Source organism: Psammomys obesus, unplaced genomic scaffold (assembly GCF_907164565.1).
Source record: "Psammomys obesus unplaced genomic scaffold, mPsaObe1.curated_primary_1811, whole genome shotgun sequence".
Classification (NCBI taxonomy): domain Eukaryota; kingdom Metazoa; phylum Chordata; class Mammalia; order Rodentia; family Muridae; genus Psammomys; species Psammomys obesus.
In genome coordinates, this window is record NW_026592368.1 from 767,987 (window position 1) to 790,242 (window position 22,256).

Genomic DNA, 22,256 nt, shown 5'->3' on the forward strand with positions numbered 1-22,256 from the left:
GAAGGAAGGAGGGGAGGGAGGGAAGGAAGGAAAGAAGGAAGGAGGGAGGGGAGTAGGGAAGGAAGGAGGGAGGGAGGGAAGGAGGGAACGTCTCCTGCTCGCTCGGTGGACGTGGCTGACCTCGAACCCGGAGATCTGCCTGCTCCGGCCTCCCCCGGGTCTGGGGTGGGTTGGAGGCCTGGGCCACTGGTCCCGGCTGCGTCCTGGACGTTTTACAGAGAAATAACAGTGTGAAAAAGTGCTGCGTTGAGCATGCTGCTGATCGTTAAAGATCTCACAGAGCCGCGTGCATCCGAGTTCCCAGGGAAAGGCGATGGTAAAATGACGCTGGAGTCCGTGACGCGCTGTTCAGATCCTGTGGCCGTTATGACTGCTCAGTGGAACTGACGGATGCTGTTGGCCTCACGGGCGTCTCTGGAGATGCCAGCGACCCACGGCGGAGGGGAACAGCGTGAATGTAAAGAAAAGTGATGGAACCTTAGACCCCGCCGTGACATCGATTCACGCAGATGAATATATTTATTAATAAGTTAAATAATTAATTAGTGAATTAATAAGTTAATTGTCTTTGCAGGTCGAAGAGCAATCATGCTGCAGAGCAGCCAGCTGGAGGCTCCCAGCACGGCAGAGCCATTGCCCATCCCGGTAGTCTCCAGACGCGTGGGGGGACGAGGGACGGGAAGGAGCCTCTCGTGTGTGGCCGGTGTGGCCAGGCCTTCGCATTCCGCAGCGCGCTCCTCCGTCACCGCACGACGCACGCTGGGGAGAAGCCCTACACGTGCGAGCCTTGCGGCAAGACCTTCTCGCGCCTCAGCTGCCTCCAGACCCACGAGGGGACCAGGTCGCACCGGGAGCGTCTCCAGGGTCCTAGTGGAGCCGCGGGGAGGCCCCACATGTGCGAGCAATGCGGTGAGGCCTTCTCCCGGCTCAGCCTCCTCCTGGCCCATGAGAGGGTGCACGCCGGCCGGAGGCCCTACGCATGCAAGCCGTGCGGCCGGGCCTTCCTGCGCCCAAGCCACCTCCAGAGGCATGAGCGATCGAGGTCACACCGGGACCACCTCCAGCCGCCGGCCTCACCGCGCCCTGCCAAGAAGGTGCACCAATGTGACCAGTGCGACAAGGCCTTCATCCAGAGGTACAAGCTGCTTCTGCACCGCAGGGTCCATACCGGGGAGAGGCCATACACATGCGAGGACTGCGGCCGGGCCTTCTCGCACCACAAGAGCCTGCAGATCCACCATCGGACCCACACGGGGGAGCGGCCCTACTCGTGTGACCTCTGCGGCAAAACCTTCGCGTGCGACACCCACTTCCGAGTGCACCGGAGGACGCACACGGGGGAGAGGCCCTACACGTGCGAGCTCTGCGGCAAGGGCTTTGTGAGTGGCAGCGGCCTGCGGGCCCACAGGAGGACGCACACTGGGGAGAGGCCCTATGCGTGCGACCAGTGCGGCCGGGCCTTCGCCGCCCGCGCCCACCTCCTGGGTCACAAGAAGACCCACACCAGCGCAAGGCCCTACGCGTGCGACCGCTGTGCCAGGGCCTTTGCGGAGCCTGCGCTCCTCCAGATCCACAAGAGGACGCACACCGGGGAGCGGCCGTACGCGTGCGACCACTGCAGCAAGACCTTCATCAGCCACAGCGGCCTCCGTGCCCATGGGCGGACCCACGTGGCGGGGAGGTGCCCCCGGTGCCCCCAGTGCGGCCGCGTCTTTGCAGCCCACAGCAGCCTCCGGCAGCACATGAAGACACACACTGGGGAGAGGCCATACGCCTGCGATTGGTGCGGCAAGGCCTTCGCCTGGGCCAGCAGCCTCCTCCTCCACCAGAGGACACACACGGGGGAGAGGCCCTACTCGTGCGAGCGTTGTGGTAAGGCCTTCGCCTCCCGCAGTCAGCTCCGCAGTCACCGCAAGACCCACACAGGGGAGCGCCCCTACGAATGCGAGCTGTGCGGCAAGGCCTTCTCCCAGCCCGTCCATCTCCTGACGCACCGCAGGAGCCACACCGGGGAGCGGCCCTACGCATGCGACCAATGCGGCAAGACCTTCCCCTACAGCCGGAGCCTGCGGAAGCACCAGAAGACCCACATGGGAGAGAAGGTCCCACCCGGGCGACCAGTGCAGGCGACGCCTCCTCCGCACCTGTCGCCCCCGCCCATGTGAGAGGAAACACTGCGAGAGACCCAATGAGAATGACTGATGTGACAAGGCCTTTTCGCATCCCAGGAGCCTGTGGAGGTGACCGTCGTGGAGAAGCCTTTTTACACTCTGAATGTGACCAACGTGGTGATGCCTCTGCACATCGCAACATGGCAGAGTCTTTGCGCATTTCAGTAGCCTCTGAAAGTGACCAACATGGCGAACTTTGTGCATCCTGGGAGCTTTGGTGGACCCAGGAGAACTCATCCCTAAGGGGAGCCACCTCACTGACACGCTCGCGTTTGGTGACACTGGATCGCAGGTTCCACGGGAAACAACCTGACGGATGTCAACTGTCCAGGCAGACATCCCGATGTCCCTCCTCATCTCCTCTGCACGCACACACTCCCGAGGCCCGGAGCCCCGTGGACGGACGTCAGGGACGTCAGGGCCCAACCCCCTCCCTCACGGTCTTCTCCGTGATGTCGGGGAACCTGTCCGGGCCAACAACCCTCTTGGTGTGTGTCCCAGCCTTTCCTGTTGCTCTGGGAAAATGGTTCAAAGCAGCCAACGTACAAATGTGTAATTTGGATATCGGATCCCCGGGACACCTACAGCGCAGCAAGCGTCACACACTGGAGCCTGAGGCCCGACACAGAGTGCGGCACCCGAGGCCCAGCCAACCCCAGTGCTGGGTTTCCCACCGCAGAGCAGCAGGTCCCGTGTCTCCCAGGTTGCCGACACCCGCCGAGGGTTGAATTTCCTGAATCCACGCCGACACGCTTGCTTTCCCTCATAGGAACTGATTCATGTGTCCATACATTGGCATCGACGGGCGGAGCTGGACGAGATGAGCAAGGGAGACGAGGTCTTCACCTGGATGACCCGATCGTCCTAGAAAGCCCTTTAAAGCTCTCCAGAAACAATAGTTGTTTTTTGAAAAGGCGAACACTGGTGACTCGGTCAAATCTACCAAATCCCTGTGTGGTGACGGGTGTCGTGATGTTTCCTCATCTTGCGTCGACCGATTAAAATTCCAATAAAGACCAGAACTGTCACGGGAGTCTCACTCCTCTGTGTGTTGCTTTGGCTTCAACCCTGAGCGAGGGGTGTCAGTTGGGCGGTGGTTCGTCCACATCTGTCACTTGTGTCGTGAGGGACGTGGCCTGTCCGATGACGACGATGGCTGTGCACGTGCCGCGGGGCGAGGGCTGTGGTCTGGGCCCCCGGGGGTTTAGATGTGAGGCTGAGAATGGCCTTGTGGGGTTCAGTGTGGCGTTCAGTGTTGGCGTGGAGCTGTCTGCAAAGACCAGAGATGGCGTAGCAGTTTGGAGAAGGACGACAGAGAATCGGCAGAATCAATCTGGGGCCCAGCAGCGTGGAGGTGTCTGCCGTTGACGGAGGTTGGTACAGAGGCCACGGTCCTGGGAGACCCCAGAGGCCACGGTCCACAGAGTCCATGGTCTAGCTTTAGTCCATAGTGGTCAGATAGAATACAAGGGATTATTTCAATCTTCTTGTATCTGTTGAGTATTGCTTTGTGACCAACTATATGGTCTATTTTGGAGAAGGTTCTATGAGGTGCTGAAAAGAAGGTATACTCTTTTGAATTTGGGTGAAAAGTTCTGTGGATATCTATTAGGTCCATTTGATTTAGGACCTCAGTGTCTTTATTTCCCTATTTGCCTTCTCGCTAGATGATCTGTCCCTTGGTCACAATGGAATGTTTAAGTCTCTGACTATTAAGGTGTTGAGATTGATGTGTGATTTAAGCTTTAATAATATTTCATTTATAAATGTAGGTGCTCTTGTATTTGGGGCATAAATGTTCAGAATTGTGATGTCTTCTTGGTGGATTTTTTCTTCAAGGAGAATGTAATACCCCTCCTCATCTTTTTTGATTTATTTTTATTGAGAGGCTATTTTATTTGATATTAGGATAGCTACCCCAGCTTGTTTCTGGCTCCATTTGTTTGGAAAAACATTTTTTTCTAGCCCTTTTACTCTGAGGTAGTGTTTATGTTTGTTGCCGAGGTGTGTTTCTTGGGTACAGCAGAATGTTCCATCCTGTTTCTGTAACCATTCTGTTAGTCTGTGTCTTTTTATTGGAGAGTTGAGTACATTGATGTTGATAGTTAATAGTGACCAATGAATGTTAATTTCTTTTGTTGTAGGGTTGGTGGTGTTACTGTTTTTCATTTCTTCTATTCTTTTGATTTTTTGTTGTGTACTTATCTATATCCTATGTTTTGTTGGATGTAGATGTTTTTGTTTGATTGCTGTTTTCCTTCTAGTATCTTTTGTAAGGCTGGTTTGCTGTGTAGATACTGTTTAAGTTTGGTTTTGTCATGGAATATTTTGTTTTCCCCGTCTATGTTGATTGAAAGCTTTGCTGGGTATAGTAGACTGGGATGGCATCTGTGGTCCCTTAAAGTCTGCATGACATCTGCCCAGGCCCTCCTGGCTGTCATAGTTTCTGTTGAGAAATCTGGTGTGGTTCTGATAGTCTACCTATATATGTTACTTGGCCTTTTTCCCTTGTTGCTTTTAATATTTTTTCTTTGTTTTATAGGTTTAGTGTTTTGACTATGATGTGACACAAGGAGCTTCTTTAATTGTCTAGTCTATATGGTTTTCTGTAGGCCTCTTGTATATTTATGGACACCTTTCTTTCAGTTGGGAATTTTTTCTTCTATGATTTTCTTGAAAATATTTTCTGGACCTTGAAGCCTGGTATCTTCTTTTTCACCTATTCTTATTATTCTTAGATTTTGTCTTTTCATGGTGTCCTTGATTTCTTGGATTTTTTGTGTTTGGAACTTTTCTGATTTTTCTTTTCCTTTGAGAGACATACCAATTTCTGTAAGTGTATCTTCAACACCTGAGATTCTCTCTCCTATCTCTTGTATTCTATTGGTGATGCTTACATTTGTGGTTCCTGATCTTTTCTCTAAGTTCTCCAGCTCCAGGATTTCCTTTGTGTTTTCTTTATTGACTCTAACTCTGTTTTCATGTCTTATACCATTTCCTTCATGTTTGAATGTGGATTCCTACCTTTCTATAATGGCTTCGATTTTTGTTTGTTTCCTCTTTGTATGTCACTAATTGTGCTTCTACTTGTTTGGCTGTATTTCTTTGAGAGCTTTGTCCATTTCCTTCCTATGTGCCTCTATTTGTGTGGCTATTTCTGAGAGATTTATTTCCTCTTTATGTGCCTCTAATAACTGGATAAGCATAGTTTTAAAGTAATTTTCTTGCGTTCTGATAAACTGAAATGTCCATTGATTTTGGGGGTTGCTGTTGAAGCCATTTTTGTTGTATGCGTTCTTACGTCAGCCTCTGACCATCTGCTTATCTGCAGCCATCACTGCTTATTCCTGGAGTCTGTACTTCAGATTGGGTCAATCTTTTTCTGGTGTCTGGAGTATTTTTAAGGAAGAGGAGAGAGGTCCACTGGTTTGAGAATGTACAATGATGTTTCTGCTGTACCTAAAGTTGGAATGTAATGTTGGCGCTATTCTCAGGTGCTGTTAGTGGGTGCGGTGCGTAGGCACAGATTCCCTGACTACCTCAGTGGCCTACAGGCCACTGGTATACAGTTCTATCTGGGCTCCAGGAATTGTTTGCCTGGAATTCACTTCATTGTTGAGAACAAAGGCTTCATTGTTGAGAACACTGTCCCAAGAATCCCTATGTTGCTCACAATAGGGTTGTGGATGGTAGGGATTGAAAGCTGTCCCAAGAATCCCGGTTGTGGGTGGTAGGGATCTGATGTCTGGCTGCTTGTGTAGAGGGTCCCTGGATTTGGGGCTCTGCAAGCACTTACTTGAAGGCACACTCACTGTCTAGCAGGACCAATCTGAAAGCACAGGGGTCCCCCTTGTTCTCTATTCTCAGATATGATCCTGCTGGGTCAAATGTGGGTGTAGGCTAACAGTCAGCTCAGTGGTGCTGAAGCCACAGAACTTGGTGCCTGCCAGCACTGTGTGCTGTGCTAGGAGCCGCGGGCACTGGGGGCTGGCCACTGTGCTCTGTGGCAGATGCTGGAAGCTGTCGCAGGCTTCACCTCTGTGAGAGAAGGATAATGGCAGCCAGTCCTAGGGGAGTACCTGGTGGGGGTGGGGTAGGGATTGAGTATTCTCTATCCCACATCCTGAGCCAGGTTTCTTTGCTAGGAGCAGCCAGCACTGTGGGTCTGACACTATGCTCTGTGGTGGGCACTGTGGGCTTACCTCCGCTGCCTCTGCCAAGGAGAGAGTAGGGGAGGTAGATAAGGGGAAGCACCTAGGGATTGAGTCACCAGGAGAAGTCTGAGGAAAAGTTCCTGGTGAAGTCCCAGGAGAAGTTCGCGGGTGACCTGAATCTAAATTGCCTCAGTTCACAGTCCCCTTTCTCCCTGGAAGCCTCAATGTCGTTGTTCTGGGTTCAGCAGCACCTCCACTCACCAATTTTGTAGTTTCAGATCCTGTGCCCCTCAGATATGGATGCTGTTTGCTGCCATCTTGGATGCCCCCCGAAGTAATACTTAATAAAACCTGTAACTTCTAATTGTAATAATTGATTAGAAATAATCTGCAGTGAAAATGGAAAAATGACAATCATCTCTTATAACTTTGATAGTTTTCTTTTCACACTATAAATGATAATCTCAAAACAGTTTTAACTGCTTTTGAAATTCAACCAAAGGGGATCAAATAGATTTTCTTTTAAGAAAACTACCCATTTTAGTTTCCATTATCCTCAAAAGTCAGAGTGAAATTCACTTGTTTCACAAATCGATGGAAAATGATCAGTATTTTCTTTTATTTCAAATGAGTTGATTACAATCCTTTAAAATAAAATGAGGATTTCAAACTGTGGAGTAAAGGGGAACTGAGTAGAAATGACAAGAAAGATGGACAGACAGCTGGGCCAGTCACTTATTTTAGGCCTGCATTGGTCAGACACTAAGTCACCATTTTCTAGAGTGGGAACTCACAGGAAGAGAAAAACGTTGGGGGTTGAGAGTTTTCTCTCAGGTTTGAGAGAAAAATGGATGCATTTTGTTGTCCCCATAATGTATAGAAGAACTCTCTCCTGCACCTTTCATTTTTCTCACATTAAATAGATCTTCAGAAATATTACTCAATAAAGTCCAGAAAATTTACCCCCCAAACTGAGTAGACTTTTATTGATGTTTGTCCTAAAATCCATTTACATACTTATGAGAATACCCCTTAAAATATATATCGATGAGGACAGGACCAATTTTATACCTTTTGAAATAATATGAAAACTATGATCATGGCCTCTGGAGATTATATGTGAACCAGAAAACACTTACATGCTCATATGTGACAATGCAAAAAAAAAAAAAAAAATATAAATATATATATATATATATATATATATATATATATATATATACACTTCACAGCAGTCCTTAGCATCCACAGGATCACCAAGCAGGAACTACATGGTACCAGCAGTTCCCCTGATGAGTGTAGGGATAGTGTCTGCTTCTCATCTCTTCACACTAATTTGGAAGTTATGAGTTCAGAGGCTTATATGGTCTCCTTTGAGCAACCAATATAATTAGTGATTTTACCTTTCATATTTTAAATAATTTTTGAGAAAAATTTTACAGTGTAGTCTACAAACTTCCAATACTCATATATAAGTCAGCTTCAAAATAACTATAATTGCTGACATCTGCTACCACACCTCTCTCCTTTTCACGATTGTTGCTATTCTTTCCTCAATTCAAAGAGCAGAATCACACTTTAAATAATTCATTTTTAAAAATATGACTAAAACATGTGATAACAAAGTGAAAATGTGTACAGAAGTCCACTAAGCGTCAACCCTAATTCAAAAAGTCTGTGCCAATGTGAAATTTTGAAAGTAAGAGAAATACCCCTCCCATAGGAAGAGCAGACCAATTGGCTATCTAATATCAAATGGACAATCCTGAAAACATATATACAATTAACATTATACTGACTGGGCTGATTATATTTATGTAGTTAGGAATATATGTATATGTAAATATATGTGTATATATAAATATGTATATATATATATATATATATATATATATATATAAAACCACACACATACATGTACCTTAATATACATATATTTGTGTAACAACAATTAATTAAAAAAGAAGCTATGATTTTAAAAGAGATCAAGTAAGGGACCATGGCAGGATGTGTAATAAAATATAAAATGGGAAATAATGAAATAATTATAAAGCAAAACATAAATCAAAAACTTTTATTTTTGTACAGTAAAGTCTAATCAAAGTGTAGCCTCTAATAATATGGCAGGCATGAGGAACACACTCACAGGTTATTAGACCCATCCAAAACATCAATGAACAAGGAGAGATGTTGTTTTTTTCTTGTTCTATCTCTTCTGTGTTTTATGGGGTCTTGGCATAGCAAGGTTTGGTATATTCCATCAGTGGTGAACTCCTCATAGGCTTCCATGTGGGTAAATATGGATTCTCCTGGGACAGGAGACTGGGACAAGACTGATATCCATACTAAATTTCAAAAGGTGCATAGTTTTAAAACACAGCCTCAATTCCCAAAGCAGGATTCTGTTGAGCTATAAACGTACTTAAAATGCAATAGAAGGGAGGAGGTCACTTTGGAAGATAAGTATTGGGAATAGATTGGAGAAATAGGCTTTTTTTCCCCTAGAAGTGATCAACTTGAGAGTCATGAGAAGACTCAAGTTGGAAGAAGAGTAGCTGGTAGGATATAGATCAATGGTTAAATCCTTAATACTATTACTCATGTCATAGGATACAATCATAATATTTTACAATTATTATGGTTTATTATTATAAAATTATTTCATTGATACTTTATAACTGTAATTTTGTAACTGTTATGAGTTCTATTGTAAGTCTTTGATTAGGAAGATATCAAATATGTCATCTCCAAAAGGTTCAGGACCAACAAGTTAAGAACCACTTGTTCAGAGTGAGGAAGGGGGTGAATGAAGTAATTTCAACTAAAATAATTTTTAAAATTTGAGTAATAAAGACTATCCATTAATGAAGTTTGCCAATATTATTCATGATTTTGCAGGAAGCACATTGCAAAGCATCATATTGGAGAAAAAGAAATACTCAAATACTAGAGTGAATCACAAAAAAGACAGATTGATGCCAAACATTAAATGAAGGCCCAAGTAGGCGACCCCTAAAAATTTGCCACTGGAGTAGCAACATGGATGTCATTGTTCACCCCAATGTAATATGTGTGCAATTAGAGGCGCAATATTTGGTGCACAACATGGTGAAATATATATTTATCCCTATTTATTAATTCCTAATGCTTTTAACCTATCAAAGTTCCACCAGAAAAAGGCAGCATGGAGATGTCATTAACTCTGTGAACTTTAGAGCCTAACAGATGTAAAAATCATAGGTTTTTCAAGGAAATGTGCTTTCCTGAGATAGTCAGAAAGCTTCATGCACAAGAAAGTCAGACAGCATTGATGTCTACAAAGGAGGATACTTGCTTATTAGTATATAGTAAAGGCTAAAGACACATAGAATTGTGACTGAAACAACCTGGAAGATACTTGGTAAATCTCATGCTCAAATATGTAGTATACCTTGGACACATGATAATCATGAACAGATCATGTAAAATCAGAATGCCTATTTCTTTAAATGATTGAATTTTGTTGATAGTAAACTGTATCTTCTGTGAAGTGTGTAGTTTAATATGTATAATTTTACAGTAGAAAAACTCTACCAAATTATATAAAGTACTTTATAAAGATTTTCTACTCAATACTTATAAATGGCTGAATCATTGGAATGCAGTAAAAAATACTGATATACATCTATGTATTGGCATTGAAACACCGTAACTAAAGAAGTCCATTACTTTGTAAGTGAATGTAAATAGACGTGAAGAAAATAATCAGGTTTTTCTAATGGTTTAAACTAGTCAGTAGGGAGCACATATATCCAAAAATGGCCATCTTTGTTCATCTCAAGATGGAGTATAGAAGAATTTATGGGGTTACAAACAAACAAAAACAGACACACCAAAAAAGCAAAACAATATTCATCAAGAATTTGTCAGACAGTTCTTATACAGCAAGAGAAGTCATTTTCCTTGCCTCTGGCAAAAGGGACATATGGCACTCCATTGACCTGTGATATCAGCACCAATGCTGGCCTCCAGGTCAAGTGAAGGGAAGTAAAAGTATGTTATACATCTCAGAACCCACACATGTATTCCTGTCACTTCCCAAACAAGCCTATCTCCTCCTGCCCTCTGCTAACTCCCCAAATATTCTAGCATTCTTCTTCATCTCTTTATGAAGTCAGTTACTTTACTTGTCTGAGCTATCTTAATATTCTTTCTTTTTTCCCAGACAGCTTGGTCACATGAAGTATGTCTTTCTCCCCTCTGGTCTCAACTTTTCTAGAATCCTCTGAACATTTTTCCTCTTTTATCCATAATAAAATTCTTTCCTGTAATCTTCTAAGATTTGGTGTTTTTTCCTGTTATCCAGATCATATAATTGAATATTTAAAATATATCTGTAAAAGTGACTATTACTCTGCTAAAATTAAGGAATGTATACAGAGACCCCATAGATTTTAGTTAGAAAGCACTTAATGAAATGAAAGTGTCAAAGAAAGACAGCAGTCAATGGTTTTCAATATGCATATAAATGAAAAGTATGTAATATAAAGGTATGTTAAAAACAGTACCAATTCAGTTTCATAATAACAGAATTGAAAGTAAAAGAGCATGTTTGGAAAACAGTTCTTGTCTAGTCTGAATCTCTATCAAAATATTGAGATTTAGGTTCCAAAGAACACAAAATGTGTCAGAAACAATAAAAGTCTGTTAAAAACCCCAGAACTTTTGAGATTTTAAAGTTGAAATTGACACAAATTTAAAACAAATACTTGTAGTCAGGATGAGTAGCATAATTAGATGGTATAGAGAATAGTCCTCACTCATAACTTGGTCAGATATAGTTCTGAAGATATACAAACACCTTTCTCCTTTATAGGTCAAAGCACACTTCAGGTACTTTTTCTTTTCTTTTGGAGAATGGTACTAAATTGTAATGAGTAGCTTTTCAAGAAGCTGGGTTTACACTACTGAAGTGTACACATTCTGTAGTAGTCAGGAGAGAAACCACTGTGAAGTCAACATTCCAAGGCTCATGCCATAATTGACAATGTGACACATGCATTTCATTTCTTTCAAACTGTTGACTTTAAAACATTGATTTTGAACAATTCTTGAACCACATGTTTGGATTGATATTTTTACAACCATATACATGTGTGTGTATGTGTGTATAGAAGATATATGATAGAGATAATAGATAGATGATTGATGTTAGGTAGAAGGATAGATAACTGTAATAATATGTGTGCAAAAATAAAACACTTGTATAAAACAACGTGATAGACTAGGGTCAAATAGAAAGGGAGGAGGACCTTCCCTATCTGCCGGAGCCAGCCAGCAGAGTCGAAAGGTTCTTGAGTCAGGAGTGAGGATTACAATTAATAAAATAACACACAGCACATAGGAGGCTTTTTTAAAGAAGGTCCGGACTCAACAGCCACAGCAAAAAGCCTCTAGCCTCTAGCAGCAACTCTCCTAGCTGCAACCTCTGGCCAGAGTAGAAACATCTCAGAACAATGGGTTAATTTCCATGAGGAAAGGAAGAGGTGTGATCCTCACAAGCTATCCCACCTGCTGTCACAAACAAAAGGAGATGGACTTGCAAATTCTTCCTTGCCCTTAGTGAAGGTCTGGTAAAAGCAGTCTCTCTGCTGAGATTTAAATATCAAAGCAGCTGCCAGAGGCACAGCTCTCCAAACCTATCAGTGCACTATGGGAGGAACATAGGGGGAGAAGAGAAGAGGGTGATTGGGAGGAGATAAGGGAGGGAGCCACAGCTGCAATAAAATTTGAAAAAATGTAAAAAAAAAAAAAAAACAAAACAACAACAAAAAAAAACCCCACTGTTATATTCATCTCCAAAGATTATAAATTCCTAATTTTTTTAACCTGTTAAAGGTCCATGTGAAATGAGGTTGCATGCAAAATCATTAAGACTATGAACCTTGGAGTCTAACATATTCAAAAATCATAGCATACTTTAAAGATGAATGTGCTTTACTGAGATATGGTCAGAAAGCTTCATGCACAGAGAAGTCAGAAAGTTTTAAAGAGTGGAGAGGAGTGCACATGCTTATTAGTATATAGTAAATTTTATATATTAATCTTAGAGAAACAAAGAATTGTGACTGAAATATGAGAAATACTCTGTATGTTTCATAATAAAGAAATGTAGTTTACATCGGACAGAAAATAATCATGGACAAATCATTCAAAATTAGAATACCTGTCTTTAAAATGATTGTATTCTGGTGACAGTAATAATTTTTGACTTCTGCACAGTGTGTAATTTCATTAATATGTGTAATAATACACTTCTAATTAAGATAGCAAAACTCTACCAGACTAGTAGGTTCTTTATTAAGATATTCTGCTGAATAATTATGATTTTAAAAATATGATACATTTGAGTATGGGAAATAAAAACACATCAGAAGGAAATCTCTATAGTGCCATGTGGTTACTAACCTCATTATTTTTAAAATAGTAATAAGTATGTGTAAAGAAAGTAATCAGGCTTTCCTAATAGTATAAACTATTTAGGTCCCAGGGAGTGCAAATATCAAAAAATGCCAAACCTGGACCTGCTCAACACGCATTTTCGAAGGAATTCTGGTGAGTAGAAAGAAACAAGCAAAAACCAAACAAACACACATACCAAAACCAGCATTCATCAAGAATTTGTGCAAAAGTTCTGGTCCAGCAAAATAGCCATTTTTCTTGCTCCGACAAAAGGGACATATGGCTCTCTATTGACATGTAGCTCCTATCAGGATATCAACACCCATGGTGGCCTCCATGTTCCTTGAAGGGGAAGTAAATGGACTTGTTATACATCTCAAAACACACGTCTAGATTCCTGTGCCTTCCCAAAGAGCCTCATCTCTTTCTGCACTATCCTAATTTCCTGAATAGTCTAGAAATACCCTATTTTTACACTAATTAATTTATTTATAAATTTCACATCTTCATCCCAGGCCCCGTCCCTTCTCTCTTCACAGTCCCACTATCATACTCCCCTCCCCCATTCCCTCTTTCTCTTCACAGAGGCTCACTGTGTATAACAACCTACCCTGACAAATCACATGATGTAGGACTAAGAGCTTCCTTTCTCACTAAGGACAGGCAGGACAGCCCAGCTAGGAAAAAGGAAACTAAGAGCAAGCAACAGAGTCAGAGACAGCCATCAGTCCAATTGTTAGGGGTCCTACATGCTGACCAAGATGCACATCTGCTACATATGTGCAGGTGGACCTAGGTCCAGCCTGTGCATTTATGAAAGCAAAGTTTGTCTCTGTCTACGCTATCTCTACTTTTCTCCTAATATTCTCCATTCTCTTCTAGACAGTCTTGGTCATATCAAGTCTGCTTCTTTTTCTCTGTGCTATGAACTCTTCCAGGTGCCTCTGAACATTATTCCTCTCTGACCCATAATAAAATTAATTCCTGTAATAATGAAGTGGCTACTATTTTACTGGTTTGTTTACTGTTCCTGCTCATACAGTTAGAATATTTAAAGTATATATTTTATTAAATGAATATTACCATGCCTAAGTCATTTTATTTCATTCAAGGAATATGTACTGACAAGCCATAGTTTTTACTTGGGAAGGATTAAAGATCCCTGTGAATTGAACAGTCAAAGAGAGACATCAGCCAAGGTTGTCATCAACTGCATCAGGCAATAATGTAAAGGTATTTTATAAAATATTGCAAATGCAGTTTCATGATAAAATTGAAATTAAATGAGTATGTCTGGAAAGTCATTCCTATCTAGCAGAATCAGTATTCACATATTGAGAGATATGTTTGAAACCAGAAAGTTGTTGAATTTGGGGCTGAAATCTGAGCATTTTCCAACAAAACTATGTTAGCATAGTGGGTAAAACAACTAGATCAAAGAGAAAATAATCTCTCACATCTTGGGCATATAGTTATGAAGATACATGGGTATCATTCTCTTGTATAATAATTCAGAGCATACCTCTCTGTCATGATAACTTTGTTTCTTTGGGGGAATGGTACTGATTATTGCTAACAGGAGTAGCTTTTCATGAAGCAACTGTTAAGAATTAGATCACAGGTTCTAGAAAAATCAAGACAGAACACTTCCTGAAACCATTAGTCTAGTATGAAAATCATAATGATCATTTTAAAATACCTTTACAGTAGAGTCTGGAATGGAGAACCTTTCACTGGGCACAAAATTATCATTTTCTTTCCTGGCACTAACCAAAATGGCTACAGCAGTTTGTAGATGAACTATTGAAGTGTAAACATTCTGTAGTAGTCAGGGGAGAAACCACAGTGATGTCAACATTCCAAAGCTCAAGCCATAACTGACAAAGGGACACATGCATTTGAAATTTTGTCTTTAAGACATTGATTTAAAAACAAATTTGAACCACATGTGTTTCGAAGAAATAACATATTCAAAACTGTGTGTGTGTGTAATGATATAGACAATAGAGGATAGATGTTAGATAAAAGTATAGATAACTATAATGATATCAGCGCAACAATAGGAGGAATACTTATATAGGGTCAAATAGGAATACTTGTACAGGGTCAAATAAAAGGGGAGGACTAGGGGAGGGGTGTAGAAGAGGGAAGGAGGGTGGGATTGGGAGATGAGAGGGGGCCACAGCCACAATACATAATTTGAATAAATTCAAATAAACAATAATAATAATATTTAAAAGACAGTAATGTAAAAATATCATGAAATTTATATTCATCTCCAAAGATTATCAATTCCTAACTTTTTAACCTGTTAAAAGCCCAGGTGAAAAAAGGCAGCATGCAAAATCATTAAAACTGTGAACCTTGGCGTCTAACACATGCAAAAATCATAGAATACTTTAAAGATGAATGTGCTTTACTGAGATATGGTCAGAAAGCTTCATGCACAGAGAAGTCAGAAAGTTTTAAAGAGTGGAGAGGAGTGTACATGCTTATTAGTATACAGTAAATTTTATATATTAATCCTGGATACACAAAGAATTGTATCTGAAACATGGGGGATGCTCTGTACATTTATTAATAAAATATATAGTATACTTTGGACATATAATCATGGACAAATCATTCAAAATTAGAATTATCTGTCTTTATGGTGACTGTATTTGGTGATAGTAATAATTTTTTACTTCTGCCAAGTGTGTAATTTCATTAATACATGTAATTACACAGTTCTCATTAAGATAGCAACATTCTTCCAGACTGTTAGGTTCTTTATAAAGATATTCTGCCGAATAATTATGATTTTAAAAATATGACACATTTGAGTATGGGAAATAAAAACACATCAGAAGGAAATCTCTATAGTGGCATGTGATAACTAAACCCATTACTTTTTAAAAGGACATAATAGGTGTGAAGAATGTAATCAGGCTTTCCTAATGGTTTAAACTTGTTAGGTTCCCAGAAGTGTAATTATCCAAAAATGTCAGTACTGGACCTGCTCAACACACAGTATCAAAGGAATTCTGGTGATTAGAAACAGACAACAACAACAAAAACAAATAAACACACATACCAAAAACAGCATTCATCCAGAATTAGTGAAATAGTCCTTGTCCAGCAAAATAACCATTTTTCTTGCTCTGACAAAAGGAACATACTGCTCTTTACTGACCTGTGGCTCCTATCAGGATATTAACACCCATGGTGACTTCCAGGTTGCCTGAAGGGGGAGTAAATGTACTCGTTATACACCTCAAAACACCCATCTAGATTCCTGTGCCTTCCCAAACAGCCTCATCTCTTTCTGTAGTATCCTAATTTTCTAAATATCCTAGAAATTAAGCTTTCTTTCCACCAATTAATTAATTTCATATCTTCATCACAGGCCCCCATCCCTTCTCTTCTCATAGTCCCACGATCATTATTCCCTCCCCCATGACCTCATTTTCTTCAGAGAGGCTCAGTAGTATGTGTACCAACCCACCCTGACATATCACAGGAGGCAGGACTAAGAGCATCCTCTCTCAGTAAGGACAGGCAAGATAGCCCGGCTAGGGGAAAGGGAACTAAGGGCAAGCAACAGAGTCAGTGAAAGCTCTCAGTCCAATTGTTGGGGGACCCACATGTTGACCAAGCTGCACATCCACTACATAAGTGAAGGGGGACCTAGGTCCAGCCTGTGCATTGATGAAAGCATACTTTGTCTCTGTCTAAGCTATCTCTACTTTTCTCCTAATATTCTCTATTTTCTTCAAGACAGTCTTGGTCATATCAAGTCTGCTTCTTTTTCTCTGTGCTATGAACTCTCCCAGGTGCCTCTGAACATTATTCCTCTCTGACCCATAATAAAATTAATTCCTGTAATAATGAAGTGGCTACTATTTTACTGGTTTGTCTACTGTTCCTGCTCATACAGTTTGAATATTTAAAGTATATATTTTATTAAGTGAATATTATTATGTCCAAGACATGTTATTTCGTTTAAGGAGCCCTGGTCCTAGTGCGGGTAGCTCTTCCTCACATGCTGTGGAGGCCCTAGATGGATGAATCCAGGGTCTGGAGAAAGCAGAGCTCTGTCAGCCCTGGAGACCTTGGCTCTCTGCCACACTGCTGTACTCCCCGGCCTTAGGGCATAGAATCTCCTTCCCCAAGAGCTCACATCACCTCTGGCTGCACAGTCTCCCTCCCTCCTTCCTTCCCTTCCTCCCTCCTTCCTTCGTTCCTTCCTTCCCTCCCACTTCTTCTTCCCCTCACTGCCTGGCCCTGGCTGGCCTGGAACTCTGTATACCAGGCTGCCTCCAACTCCATGGAGACCAATCCTCATCTGACTCCTGGAATTAAAGACATGTGTCCCTAAGTCTGGACCTTTATTTCAGGATTTATTTATGTCATTTTGTTGTTTTGTTTTTTTGAGACAGGGTCTCTCTAAGCAGCCCTGGCTATCCTGGACTTTCTCTATAGACCAGGCTGGCCTTGAACTCACAGAGATGACCCTGCCTCTGCCTCTCCGAGTACTGGGGTCACAGGCGTGCTATACTACCCAGCTAATTTATGTATGTACGTACACATGTACGTATGTATGTAGGCATGTATGTATGTATGTACGTATTTTTGCACATACCACATGTGTGCCTGGTGTCTGTGGAAGGTGGAAGAGCATCAGATTCCATGGACCTGGTCGTGAGCCAAGGGGGTGTCGGGAATCAAATCCTGAGGCCTAGGCGAGTGCTCTTAACTGCTGAGCCATCACTCCAGACCCTAAACTACTTTTTGTATTATCACACTTGTTGCGTGTGTGTGTGTGTGTGTGCACGTGTGCATGCATGTTCTATCTTCTCGGCTTGTTGCATTATTTTTTGGTGTGTGTGTGGGGATAAGGTTCTATCATCTAGCTCAGGCTGGCACCAAGCTCAGAGCAATCCCTCTGCCTCAGCCTCCCAAGTCTGGGCATTCCAGGACTGAGCCCACGGCCAACTGTGTAAACTGTGAAGCTGTGTCTGTGCACAGCTGTGTGGGCTGCTGGCTTGAACACGGCACCAACTTTTCCTGAGGATGAGGGCAGCTCGGAGCCTCCACCCACCCATCCACCCGCCAGGCACCGTGCTATCCTTGGCTTAGGGACTCCAAGGACAGCTCTTCTGCCAGGCACTGTGGCAGGGTGGCTCAGTGGGTACACATGGCCCAGGCTGTACCCCAGCGCTGACAACCACAACTGGGGACACATACCTTGAAATCCCAGATCGTTATGGCCCCGTCCATGCTAGTGGTGCAGAATTTGTGACAGTCCTGCTTGTCCACCTTGTAAATGGACACCTGGCTGAAAGAAGAGCAGGACCGTGAGGTCTGTGGAGTGAGGCCAGCCCCCCAAGCCCTGCACTGACTCACAGCTAGGGGTACACTGGGCTCCAGATCCCTCAGGGCCACATGTGAGATCCTGTCCCAGAGCAGGCGGGGTCACTCGCCCAGAATGTGGCCCAGCAGGCGGGCCCGAGACTACACCAGGCCCTGGCCAGGTCCCCAAAGCCATATACACTGGGTACTAGTGCTTGCATGGAGCCCTAGCCATCTGAAGGTAGAGGCCAGAAGGCTACAAGTTCAAGGTCAGGGAGGCTGCAGAAATGGCTCAGAGGTTGAGAGTGCTGGCTGCTCTTCCAGAGGTCCTGAGTTCGAGTCCCAGCACTCAAACGGTGGCTTACAGCCATCTGGTGTCAGAAGAGAGGGAGAGAGAAAAGGAGGGAGGCAGGGAGAGGAGAGAGGGAGAAGAATGGAGAGAGAGGGAGGGAGAGGGAGAGAGAAAGAGGAAGGGAAAGAGAAGGGAGGGAAAGTGAGAAAAAGAGGAAGGTAGAGAGAGGGAAAGAAAGGGAGAGGAAGGGAGAGAGTGGGAGAGGCAGAGAGAGGGAGAGAAAGGGAGAAAAGAGAGGGAGAGAGAGGGGGAGAGAGAAAGGGAGAAAGAAGGAGAAAGGAAGGGAGACTGGGAGAAAGAGGGAGAGAGACAGGAAGGAGAAGGAGGGGGAAGGGGAGAAAGCAGGAAGGAGGGGAAGGGAGAGGGAGTGGGAAAGGGAGAGAGGGGGAATAAAGAAATAAGGGAAAGGTGAGGGAGAGGGATACAGGAGAGAGAACAGGAGCGAGGGAGGGAAGGCAGCAGGAGGAAGACAGGGAGGGAGGAGGAAAGGCCACAGCCTCAGCATGGGGCCGGTAGGGGCAGAACAGGGCTCAGCAGATTTGGACACAAATGACTTATTTCAGAGCCGTCACCCCCAGGTGTTTACAGAGCTGGGCAGATAAGGGACACCCGGGTGAGCCGACCCATCTGCAGAGCTTCCAGAGACAGCCTCCTCCTTCTCAGATGCCAGCCTGGCTGACCTAGAGGGTTGAGGCCACAGGGCAGCCCATGAGAAGGGCCTTTACACACTATCATTTCAGGTTGTTATTAGTTCATCATGCTGTGTGTTTGGTACACTAGTCAGCAGACTACTGTGAGAATCTGTTTTCTCCCTTCTCCGTGCAGACTCTGGGCAGCATGTGCGCCTTGTTTGACTGGCACAGGCAAGTGGCACCCTGCAAGTGGGCACACTGTGTGCGGGGAACTGTGTGTGGGGGAGGGTGTGAAGGGCACAACCTGGGACTGGCACAGGCAGGTGGCACCCTGAGAAGGGCACACTACAGGAGACTGTGTGCAAGGGAGTGTGTGAGGGGCGCACCCCGGGAATGGCATAGACAGGTGACATCCAGCTAGGGTGCCCACTTCAGGGAAGTGTGTACAGGGGAGGGTGTGTGAGGCAAGTCCTGGGCCCAGCATAGGTGGCATCCTGGGAGGGGCGCACACTCACCTCGGCCACGATGCTATTCTCTGAGGACAAACTGAGCAGTGGCATAAACTCCGTCTTCAGAGTCGACACCCTGCGCAGGGGGAACGCACATCACACATGGTTCTCCTCCTATGTGAAGCAAACACTGGGTACCAAACTCGGGCAGTGCCATCTTCACGTGAGGGTCCTACCCTGAGGACCAGGCTGGCCCTGAACTCACGATCCCCCTGCCTCAGCTTCCCAGATGCTGGGGTTGTGGGCCTGCGCCACCATGCCTGGCTTGTAAGAGTGTATTCACGGACAGGAGTGAAAGCTTGACACCAAGGTCTCTGACATGACCTCAGTGGCCTGCTCTTTGATCTCTCCCACCACCACCCAAGGGAGAAGCAGTCTTGCCAGGCCACAGAGGAGGACACTGCAGCCAGTCCTGATAAGACCTGATAGACTAGGGTCAGATGGAAGGGGGGACTTCCCCTAGCAGTGGACTCGGGGAGGAGCAGGGAGGAGATGAGGGAGGAAGGGATGATGGGGAGGGTAGGAGAGATGATGGGAAGGGAGGGTGGCAGTGATGGTGGGGAAGGAGGAAGGGATGTTAGGGAGGGAGGGATGATGCAGGAAGGAGGGAGTGTTGGTGGGGAGGGAGGGATGGGGAGGGAGGGATGGGGAGGGAGAGAGGAATGGTGGGGAGGGAGGGATAATGGGAAGGGAGGGAGGAATGATGCAGGAGAGAGGGAGGGTTGGTGGGGAGGAAGGGAGGGATGACGGCTAAAGCTGGGCTACAAATAAAATATAATTAATATAAAAATAAAAATTTAATTTAAAAACAAAACAAAATACAAACCAAAAAACAAAATAAAAGCTTGATACCAGCAAAGCTGTCCCAGAGCACAGTTCTGCCATGGCAACCCTTTCAAAAGAGAACTAGTAGAGTCAGCACGGGGAAGACCACATCCGATCTGTCCACACCATGCATCCTCATGGGGTGGCCAGGAGGAGGCCATCCCCCGTGCACGTTCCCAGGATGCCCATGGGAGGGCAAGTGCCAAGCCGCCTGAAAGCAGACTCCGGGCTTCTTCCCTTGCCACCAAGCCACCTTCACCGCAGTCTGGTGACAAAGCACCATTCAGACTCTCCCTGCAGACCTGGGGCAGTATGAAGGCAGGAGGAAGATGGCTCCAGTCCTGTTTGGGGTGGTGTCAGGGGAAGGAGCTGAGGGTGTGTGTGCCGAGCGGTGGCAGCAGCTTCAGCTCTGGTCTTCTGGGACAGAGACCAGGCTGGCCTTGAACTCTGGAGCCTCCCGCCTCCACCTCCTGGGCCACCACGCTCCGTCCCATCTCCCTGGGGGCTGGTGGGGACCACAGAAGTGGGGAGACAGTCAGGCGTCTGCAGTGCCCTTCTCCCAGCTCCCAGCCATCATCTTCATCAGGGCGGCAGAGACCAGGCCTGCTGGCTACAGGCACTGCCTGAAGGGCGGGTATGGGTTCCTGACCCCCAATGGGACCCGGCTGCTCTATCTTGGGAGCTGTATACACTCCCCCTAGCTGCAGTGCTCTAGGTTACTGTGTCCACAGTGCTTCTGGCCAGCTGTATACACTTCCCCTAGCTGCCAAGGAGAGCCAGCATGTCCAGATCGCTAGCTGTCTACACTTCCCCTCGCTGCCATGTAGGGCCAGCGTGTACAGATCCCTAACTGTACCCTCCAATGCCTCCCCCCAGCCAGGCGAGGACTCACTGAACGCTCTTGGAGGAGTCGGCCACAGACACTGTGATGTCGTGGCTGACCCAGGCCAGGCGGTACCCACTGGCGGAGAAGCTGATGCCGTGCACCCAGCCGCCAGCACCGCTGCTGCTGAATTCCGCCATCAGCTGGCCGACAGGCATCTTGCTGCCCCACAGGGTGCTGGCCGGCTTCTTGTCCACCTCCTTGATGTAGGCTGAGAACACTCTGTTGTGGAAAGAGTGTGGAAGGAGTCGGTTTAGGATGGGCAGATGCAGGAAAGGCCAGCCAGGGCTGGACCAGCACAGGGACCCCAGTTCGGATCCGAATCACCCACAGGGAGCCAGAGATGGAAGCCTGCACCTGGAATCCAGGCACTGAGCTGGGTGGACACAGGTCTTGGGCGCACACACACAGATAAATAAAGCTAGAGGTGAAGATACACAACAAAGGGCTGAGAGAGGGAGGCCTGCTCTCCACCTCGGCTCCACTGTCATCTCTGAGGCCTTAGGAGGTTGAGGGACAGGAAAGGGCCGGAATCTGCCTACTCTGGTCTCTTCTGACTCTCTGGGAAGCATCTGAATGTGGATGTGGCCCCTGGAGGCCAAGGCAGAAAAACCAGGAGCCGAGGAGTCAAGGAGTAAGAGGAGGAGGAGAAGGAGGAGGAGGAAGAGGAGTCGAGGAGGAAGAGTTGAGAAGATGGTGAGGAGAAGTTGAGGAGGAGGCAAGGATGATTTGAGGAGAAGGAGGAAGAGAAGGAGAAGGAAAAGGAGGAACAGAGGAGGAAGAGAAGGAGAAAGGAAGAGGAAGAGAAGCCTGAACCTCAAGACTCTTTAAACAACTCTGAGCTGCATGCCTTTAATCCCAGCACTTGGGGAGGCGAAGGCAGGGGGATCTCTGTGGGTTCGAGGCCAACCTGTGCTACAGAGTGACTCAGATAAACCCTGTTTTCAAAACCAAA

General features: G+C 45.2%; 1 protein-coding gene and 2 long non-coding RNA genes across 3 annotated transcripts in view; 1 reads left to right on the top strand and 2 right to left on the bottom strand.

Moving 5' to 3' along the window:
- The window catches only part of LOC129681249 (zinc finger protein 431-like), a 7,520-nt gene extending 4,316 nt beyond the window's left edge, over positions 1–3,204 (top strand). The window contains exon 4 of the mRNA XM_055613155.1: positions 575–3,204. Coding sequence (XP_055469130.1) covers positions 575–2,165 — 1,591 coding nt within the window. The 3' untranslated portion in view covers positions 2,166–3,204. The remainder of the gene's footprint in view (positions 1–574) is intronic.
- Positions 3,205–8,385: 5,181 nt separating this feature from the next.
- Positions 8,386–18,015, bottom strand: LOC129681267 (uncharacterized). Its single transcript, XR_008720826.1, has 4 exons — positions 17,996–18,015; positions 15,942–15,989; positions 12,963–13,108; positions 8,386–12,014 (listed from the first exon to the last, which is right to left on the bottom strand). It is a non-coding gene; the product is annotated as an uncharacterized LOC129681267 (long non-coding RNA).
- LOC129681266 (uncharacterized) lies at positions 18,009–21,388 on the bottom strand. The gene is made up of 3 exons (XR_008720825.1): positions 21,311–21,388; positions 19,600–19,707; positions 18,009–18,086 (listed from the first exon to the last, which is right to left on the bottom strand). It is a non-coding gene; the product is annotated as an uncharacterized LOC129681266 (long non-coding RNA).
- Between the last annotated feature and the right edge of the window lie 868 nt (positions 21,389–22,256).